Consider the following 9343-nt stretch of genomic DNA (forward strand, 5'->3'; position numbering starts at 1 on the left):
CAGATTCATGTAATCACCCCGTAGCAGATCTATACAGGTGGAGCTGGGGAAGGTGGAGGGTTTCTGAAGTGCGCTGCCAACTGCTACAGCAAACAAAGCCAGGTATTTGAATATTGAGCAGTGAGCTCATTGGCTACCACCAATACAGAAGAGAACCAATCAGCTGCCATGTGACAATGATGTTACCAGGTCAGATTGAGCTAGACCTATCAGACTGCGCCATCTAGAGTTTCATGCCAGAACTCTGTATTAATGTTATAGTCAGCGTACAGATGGTGCATACTTACATACTACTGTTCAAAAGTCTGGAGTTAGTAAACATTTTTTTTAATAGAAAATAATACTTTTTATTCAGTGAGGATGCATTAAATTGATCAAAAGTGACATTTATAATCTTACAAAAGATTTATATTTGAAGTAGATGTTGTTCTTTTGAGCTTTCTATTCATCAAAAATCCTGAAAAAAATGTTTCCACAAAAGTATGAAGCAGCACATCTGTCTTCAACATCGATAATAATCAGAAATGTTTCTTGAGCAGCAAATCAGCATATTAGAATGATTTCTGAAGGATCATGTGACACTGAAGACTGGAGTAATGATGCTGAAAGTTCAGCTTTGCATCACTGGGATAAATTACAATTGAATATGTATTCAAGTATGATTTTAAATTGTAATAATATTTCACAATATTACTGTATTTTTATGAAATAAATGCAGCCTCGATGAGAAGAAGAGACTGCTTTCAACAAACAAACAAACAAAAATTCTTACAGATCCAAATTTTATAAACAGTAGTATTTCTATTTTATTCTATTTTCTGTTTCAATTTTTCATGAAAATTTGATTTATATAAATTATGCATTGCTTTCAATGTTTTCTTCATATACTAAAGAAACTGAATATTCACAACTTTTTTTTAAATAAAACCTTTATAGACAAGTCTATTTTTATGCATTTGTTTATTTATTTTGAATTTATGAAACTAAATTGGAAATGATATTTTGCATATAATAAACCTTGTTTATAGGATCATTGCACCTAGTTATATTTTTACAGTTGTATTTTTATTTTTTAAAGTTATAGTATTTTAAATATATATATTTTAATGTGACATTTCTAAGTGAAACTGAATATTTAGTGTAACAATGTAGGGTGGGACTTTTAGCCATTTGGCTTTGATTCGATCATGAAAAATTACATTATTTCCTGCCATATGACAGCGGTTACATCAGCAGAATAGTCAGAGGTGGAGAAAGTTATTACATTTTGATGAAAAGATTCTAAAAGTAAGCATTAGTATAACGTGCACTGAACATGCGACGTAAGATTTAAGTTTACTTTTTCACCATAACATGATGCATTTCCAAGTGAAACAGGATATTAAAGGTGCTGTATGTAGGATTGACACCGAGTGGTTGAACTAGGTATTGCAGTCCAAATTCAAAATATTGGAGAGGGTTTTTTTCACCCGGCCCCTCCTCCTCAGACTTGACACACACGCAGGTTGCCAGATTGAAGGCACCAACAGGAACGAGCGCACATGATGATGAAAGAAATGAAATACGCTGTGTTTTCCACCAACTGGCAACCCGGGGTGACGAAATACAATTGGGTAAACTGGCAGTGGGCGGGTTTCACAAACCAAAACAGAGACCTACATTCCGGCCCGGAACGCACATTTTCAAAGCAGAATAACTGACTGTAGCATTGTTTTTCAGATAAACAAGTATGTTAACTTAGTATGTTTCTTAAATATCTGCAAACATATTATGGTATTTTTTTGCTTTAGTAGAGTCAAAAACTTACATACAGCACCTTTAAAGTAGAGCAAGACTTGAGAATCTCGAACTGATATGTATTTGCGTGGCATTCTGTCTCTCTCTGTCCCGCAGCCATTCCACTGACGGCCTACGGACCAATGGCAGCGGCCGCAGCTGCAGCGGTGGTCAGAGGTACGCAAAATCACATTTACTTTGCTTGTTTGAAAATGTACTTTTATTTGTCAGATTTTAAAATGCATTAAACTCCTTCCACTTGTAAAGCAGCTTGTGAATGTTTAAGACATCTGTCCTTCACCGTAGGTTCCACACACTCACGTACCGCCGGCTTCCTGGGCACCAGCAGCCCTGGGCCAATGGCAGACCTGTATGCAGCAGCCAATCAGGATTCAGGAGTCAGCAGCTATATCAGTGCGGCAAGTCCCGTCCCCAGCACAGGGTTTGGACACGGACTCGGGGTAAGTACAATCAGACATACAGACACACATATACACATTTAGAAATATAACATTATTGTCAAAAAGGACGAAAGTAATAAACATAAAAGTCCATGCGACTTGTGCCAAGTCTGAGGTTTATTAAAATAAAGTACATTATTGATAAATGTATGTATGTTATTGATTTATATGCCCCACTGAATTCCACTGAAAGTGCATTACTGTTTATTTTGCTACTATTATATTGTTATTTGCATTTTATTACTTGCATTTATAATTGTTCCCTGCTGAAGTATTCTTTACATTATATTGTAGTATTTATTCATATTTTGAATTAACTTGTTTCAATTTATATTTTCATTTTAGTTTTATGTTTTAGTAATTTTGTCATGTGCATTTGTGATTTTTATTAGTTTTTTTTATACAAATATTTCTTTTTGGTTTTAATTCATTTTAGTTTTAGTAATTTTAGTAAAGTTTTTTAAGTTTAAGTTTTTCATGTAATATTATATTATTGTATTTTAGCATATTTTAATTAATGAATGAATTAAAATACTTTTTAATAGTTTTAGTTAATAACAACACCGCCATTTTTATATTTTAATTTTAGTTTGAATTTTGATCAATTTTGTTATGTGCTTTTACAATTTTATTATTTATATCTCTAAGGAATATTTCTGTTTAGCTTCAATTTATTTTTATTTTAGTTTTAGTCATTTTAGTTATACGTATTTCTTTTAGTAGTTCATTTCTCATTTTCATTCAAGTTTTTTTAAGTTTAAGTTTTTAATTTCATACTTTTATTTTATTTAAGTTAATGGAGATGATTTTTAACAGTTTTACTTAACAATAACAACACTGCTAAGAACGAGCCTGTCATAATTTTTTTTACCCTTATTTATATGCTATTTGTAGTATTTATTAATATTTTGAATTTTACATGAATATATATTTGTATTTTTATATTAATTAATATTTTAATTTTCGTTTTAGTAATTTTAGTACTTCAACTTAAACCTACTTCTCTTAGTTGCCAAGGCAACTAACATTTTAAATTGTTAAATTTTTTTAGGTGTAAGTTTTTCATCTAATACTTTTATTTTATTTCAGAAATTTGAGTCATTCTTATTCTCTTTCATTCAGATTTCAACTTTATTTCAATTCCCAAAAACAATTGTAATAGTTTTAGTTTTAGTTATCGATAACAACACTGCTATTAACACATTGCACCAGAAATGAGAACCACTGAAACAACTTTGCATCTCTAATAACACATTTTGTACAGAAAAATGACAATGAGCAATTTAATAAAAATACTGCTTTAAATCTCTCCAGAATGCCTTGCCACAAAGTCTTCCATTGCAAGTGCATTACTGTAAACATGATTTTTGCTTGTTTTTACAAACTAAATACATTATTTCCATTATTATGTCACTTAACTTGGAACATTCCGTTAAATTTCCTCTTTCTCTCTTCCAAGGGTCCTTTGATTGCAACGGCCTTTACCAATGGCTACCACTGAGGGGTGTCCAATCAGAGCCCAGCATGGGAGGAGAAACTCACGCGCTTGTGAACCGTGAGCACTTCTGGCGACGTGACGTGCTTTTGGGACGAACCCCACGGGCGGCTGCGGTCCCTCCTGACTCCGCTCTGGAGTTTCCACCTTTTCTTTTTCTCTATTCTCTACTAACATCACTTTTCGTTTTCCTCATCCCGTATTTCCTTCCTGACGTATCCGACTCATTTATGATATGTCTGTCTTCTGAAAGAAAAAAAATGAAGAAAAAAACTTTGTCAAAACAATATTGTTTGATTGTACGTGCGGAGACGCAAGGAATTTCGTTTCCCCGGATTTTTATTTTGACAATTTTTCTGCATTTGTTATGTATTTTTGCTGACTGTGTTTTTATGTTTTTACTGTACTCATGCTGTAATGGATGATGTCGAGAAGACAGCGAGAGAGAAAGAGAAAGAAGGGGCACGAAACTGGAAAAAAAGTCCAGGATCTGTTTGGTTTTTAAAACGAATCTAAACAACACCGAACAAATACGTGAGAATGAATCAAATTTGTGAAAAACAAAGCAAAACGACGGGACAAAAATGTATATTTTGGTAGTTTTTACACAGCATTTGTAATGTTATAACGAACATTCTTAAGCTGAATCGGCTATTTTTTCCGTAAAATTGGTTTTACATAAGAAACAACAGGTCTCATTCATGACTTTTCTGCGTGAATCTGCATTCTACAGTTTCAGATGTAAGAATATTTGACACATTTTTACACAGAAATCCGTTCTGCTCATGTTGAGGCTCATTCTTCGGCTTCTTTTTGTAGATACTGTATATATGCATGGATTTTGGGAGGGTTCGAGGGTTCGGATTGAATGATGGACTGGGGTTTGCGGGAGGGCTGAGGGTCCTTTATGGTTCTTAACATGCAAACATCTTTCTTCACATTTAGTCTTGCATTTCTGAGACTAGTTTCATGACCAAGTTGGACCGATGTGGGTCTTTGGTTGTGCTTCTCTCGCTTTCGACTCCATTTATACTCTTTCGGCCTAAATTCTCCGAATCAAACGGACCTTTCGGTCGTTTCCGTTTCGTATGAATCCTCACGCTCGTGAATGTTAAACCATTCAGAAACCACGTTTTTTGATGTTTGCTGTCACTTATGAGGCGGCACAACATCGCTGAAAAACCAGGTTGCGTTTTCCATTAGAGCAAATGATTTGGTCGCGTGTTTGGGAAACGGAAACGCGGTCTTGAGCCGCCTCATTTTCGAAGAGCACAGCTGCTGGGCTTCTCTTCATGCTGTTTTTGGAAATATATATTATATATATAATGTTTTGCGCAGTGTACTTCTATTGTAAATCGTTCCCTTTCTCCTTTTTCTGTTCGTTTTTGACGGTACAACGCTGTTTTTTTTTTTTTTTTGAAGAAATGAAGGACAAATTTACAAAGCAAAGGAGTCTGAGCGCTGTTACACCTGTCGTTGTGTGTTGGGATGTGCGTGTGTGAGTGTAAGTTGCGGCGACTGCTTAGACTGAAGTATGGATGTACACGTAGCTAGTTTACATGCATTCAACTGCCACCTTTGAAACTGTCTTGTCTCTGCCAGCAATGGAGAGGAACGTCTCTGAAATCACAGCTCTAATGGAGGCCTTCTGGGAAAATTGCTAATTTTTACGTAATTGTTACACTTGACTAATAATAGATGTTCAGAGTGATTATTTTTTTTCATTTCAGCAACATTGGATCTGTTTGATTTCTACTTAGTTGCATTCATTTTCAGTCTTCCATTTGACACATGTTGCCTCTTTTTGGAGCAGTGGTCACGTGACGACCGAAACTCCAGCTGACGGGGACGCCTCACAAAACTACTGCATGGCACACACTGTAACTATTTAACCAACAAAAAGCAATAAGTTAATTTTAAACTCAAGTAATAATGAACGCCGTTAACAGTGGTACGAATACGATGGCGGTTATGTGGCATTAAGAATTATTTTTCTGAAAAAATCTATATTTTTCAAGATCCGTTTTAACCCCTTGAAAGTTTCTCAGATTTTTACAGTACATGTTAGCTGTTTGTTTGGAGGATTTGTTGAAGGGGATCAGCGGCGGAACTGGAAAGCATCAGTGGGCGGCACTCCGTCCCGTTGCTGTGGAGCTGCACGTCAACACTGATCTGATGCTCAAATACGCTGGTTCGCTGGCCCTTTACTGTATTTTTTATTTTTTTTTCACCTCTGGAAATTTTCAAGTAAAAAGATCCTAATAAATTATTTTAAAACATTCCATTTGATGGCCTCTGTATTCATGTTTTTCTTTGTGGTTCATTGCATTTGCAGGGAATGTTAGCAGAGATTGTCATGTTTTGGTCATATGCAGAATGGATTGCACTCTTATAAATGACACACTTTATAATATACATTTGAGTAGTAAATGCAAAATCTAAAATATCCCATTGTACAGGGGAAAAGTGAATGTGAATTTTGAGTAATATTGTAAACCCTGAACATTTACAAATGTCATAAAAATAGAATGTAACATTTTTTTTCAAAGATTATATAACAAAAAAAATAGTTTGAAATAAAACACACACACATATAATTGTTTCAGAATAAAGTCATCAAAATGAAGGAATTATTAATAAAATAAAACATTATTCTGCTTTTATTTTATATGAAATATTTTATAAATATTTAAAAATATATTAAGGTTTCAATATTAACAGACCATCAGCGTTATTATAGTTAACTAATGATAAAACTAAAACCATTAAAAAATCTTAAATGTTAAGTAAAATAAAATATAAAAAAACTTAAACTTATTTTATTCAAGCTAGATTAAGCTAGAATTCAGCTAAAATAAGTAAAACTAAAACTAAGGGGAAAAAAAATATGCAGGCATTTAAAAACCAAAAATCATAAAAATGTCAAAAACAAAATTAAAATGAAATAAAACTAACTAAAATTGCAATGAAAAAATGTAATAGTACCTCCGCAATACTAGAATAATGATATAATTATAGAATACTAGTAGTAAATAATAATCAATAAAATAGAATTATTAATAAAATAAACACTGTTGGCTATAAACTATCCTAACTACAGACAGACAGATAGATGATAGATAGATAGATAGATAGATAGATAGATAGATAGATAGGTGGATGGATGGATGGATGGATGGATGGATAGATGGATAGATAGATAGATAGATAGACAGATAGATAGATAGATAGATAGATAGAGACTGTCCAAACCTTTGACTTGTAATCTATAAATTATACCTTCTTTAACATTTGTTTTGAATATTCAATTTCTCCAGTGTGTTAAATAAAAGATAAGCTTTTGATATATTTACTGTTTATACAAATTGGAAGGAACATTCACAGCACTAAAATCCTGAAAATGTTTCATGCTGTGGTGTTACTCATTTTCCATGGAAAATGTATATTTTCATGACAAATTTAAATATTAGTAGATATTTTACATTGTCAAATGCCCTCTAACATGTTACCTAAAATGGGTCTGGTTTGTTTGTATATTTCTCAGCCGGTTTGCAACATTTAATCATTTAATAACCATTGTTCATGAAGCTAGCAGAATTCCAGGGAACCAAGTAAACAGACAACTGAAAAGACATCCAAACTCTGATGACCGACCATCCAACACTTCAAGACATGGGAACAGTCGTGGTTGATCTGCCCCCTCTTGCTCTGTTATGTTCATCTCTATCCAATAACACACACCTGATACCCTGTGACCCCAATACCACCCGACAGCCCCATGTCAAACCACACACACACACACACACACACACACTCACAGTTTCTCAACATTTCTGCATTTGACTATTATTAGTCTAGATTTCTGTGAACATCCTGGTGTCATTTTACAGTTTTATATATCTGCCAAATTTTAGAGATATATGGAAAATTACACACACTTAAACTTTGGCGACCTGGAATCCGTCCATGAGAAAGTGCCTCATCTCCCTGATCCCGTTACTCACGGGTTCTTCTTGCCTCCTGCCCAAAATACTCTTCATTTCATGGTGTTTCCTGACAGCCTGCACAGCTCTCATTGAACCCTGGTGGATTTATTCATCCCTTACAACTCCTTTATCTCCACTCTCAGACATTTGTCTGTTATTGGAGTGTTTGCCTGCCATCATGGCGACGGGCAGCGCGCAGACGGACGTGAAGGGCTCTCTGAACGGGAGCACGGATTTGTATCGCAGCTGGTTCGGTCCTACGACCCCACGACCTCCTCTACGAAATTACCTGCTCCTGACCATCCTAACCTGCTTCTGTCCGGCCTACCCTGTCAACATTTTAGCCCTGGTGTTCTCTGTAATGGTGAGTTAACAATCATATCCGGCTGGACTGCATTTACTAAAACTGGAAACCGCTTGTAATTTTATCTGCCTTTATATTAATGTCTGCATGAAAGTAAGGGCTTATATTGATAGTTCACTTAGTGACAAGACGTCAGGTATCACTAGCATTACTGATCATACTTAAAGGTGCTGAATGTTTTTTTTTTGGTGGGGGACTGTACTAAAACATAAAAATACCTTAATATGTTTGCACATATTTAGAAAACATGTTAAGTTCACATACTTGTTTCTCTGAAAATACAATGCTACAGACAGTTATTCTGCTTTGAAATGTGTGTTCAGTGTCGGATCGTCTGTTTTTGTTTTGGTCTGAATGATTTCGCCAACTGTCGCTTTATCCAATAGCATTTAGACACCCCGGGTTGCCCGTTACCAGAAAAAACTCGTTCCTGTTGTGTGTCCTCAATCTGGCAACCCACGTGAGCGTCGAGTCTGAGGAGGAGAGAGAGGTAGAAACAACTCTTTCTGCTATTTTGAATAGCAACCACTAGTGTACAATAGTGTCAATATTACATTATTTTAAGTGACGTGACATGTGGCCAAGTATGGTTACCCATACTAGGGATTAGTGCTCTGCGTTTAACCCATCCTAAGTGCACACACACAGCAGTGAACACACACACACCGTGAACACACACCCGGAGCAGTGGGCAGCCATTTATGCTGCGGAGCCCGGGGAGCAGTTGGGGGTTCGGTGCCTTGCTCAAGGGCACCTCAGTCGTGGTATTGAAGGTGGGAGAGAGCACTGTACATTCACTCCCCCCACCTACAATCCCTGCCGGTACGAGACTCAAACCCACAACCTTTGGGTTACGAGTCCGACTCTCTAACCATTAGGCCATGACTTCCCTTCATTCTGCACCTTTAAGACTATGATTTCAATAAACTTCTCGGCCTATTAAACTGAAATGCTTAACTCATTATCTCTTTATGTTATGGGCATAATTCCTGCTGTTGTTTGTTGAGGACTCGTGCATGTTTGTTACTTGTTCAATTTAGCAATCAGACAACTGGAACCTAGCAGATGATAAAACAGGCCAATGAATGAATGAATGAATAAATAAATAAATAGCCACCTATAGCTAGAGACCAGAATATCATCAACTAGAACTCCTGCTGTATGTAAGACAAAAAAAAAAATGTTGGTTTGATTGCTGATATTAGTTTGACTGGATGAACACACACACACACACACACGCACACACACACACACACACACA

At 35.6% G+C, this 9343-nt stretch overlaps 2 protein-coding genes across 3 annotated transcripts in view; both read left to right on the forward strand.

The window, feature by feature from the left end:
- LOC107679344 (RNA-binding protein Musashi homolog 1-like) overlaps positions 1-5481 on the forward strand; it is a 6863-nt gene extending 1382 nt beyond the window's left edge. Inside the window, exons 3-5 of one of the 2 annotated variants that reach the window (XM_016474871.1) lie at positions 1894-1953; positions 2083-2237; positions 3697-5481. In XM_016474871.1, coding sequence (XP_016330357.1) covers positions 1920-1953; positions 2083-2237; positions 3697-3738 — 231 coding nt within the window. In that variant the 5' untranslated portion in view covers positions 1894-1919 and the 3' untranslated portion in view covers positions 3739-5481. Of the gene's footprint in view, positions 1-1780; positions 1954-2082; positions 2238-3696 lie in introns of those variants that run through there. The other variant, XM_016474870.1, reaches the window with a different exon arrangement.
- A 2072-nt stretch (positions 5482-7553) lies between these two features.
- Positions 7554-9343, forward strand: part of LOC107679343 (transmembrane protein 233-like) — a 6126-nt gene continuing 4336 nt past the window's right edge. The window contains exon 1 of the mRNA XM_016474869.1: positions 7554-8082. Coding sequence (XP_016330355.1) covers positions 7699-8082 — 384 coding nt within the window. The 5' untranslated portion in view covers positions 7554-7698. The remainder of the gene's footprint in view (positions 8083-9343) is intronic.

Source organism: Sinocyclocheilus anshuiensis, unplaced genomic scaffold (genome assembly GCF_001515605.1).
Source record: "Sinocyclocheilus anshuiensis isolate Anshui unplaced genomic scaffold, SAMN03320099.WGS_v1.1 scaffold7267, whole genome shotgun sequence".
NCBI classification, from domain to species: Eukaryota; Metazoa; Chordata; class Actinopteri; order Cypriniformes; family Cyprinidae; genus Sinocyclocheilus; species Sinocyclocheilus anshuiensis.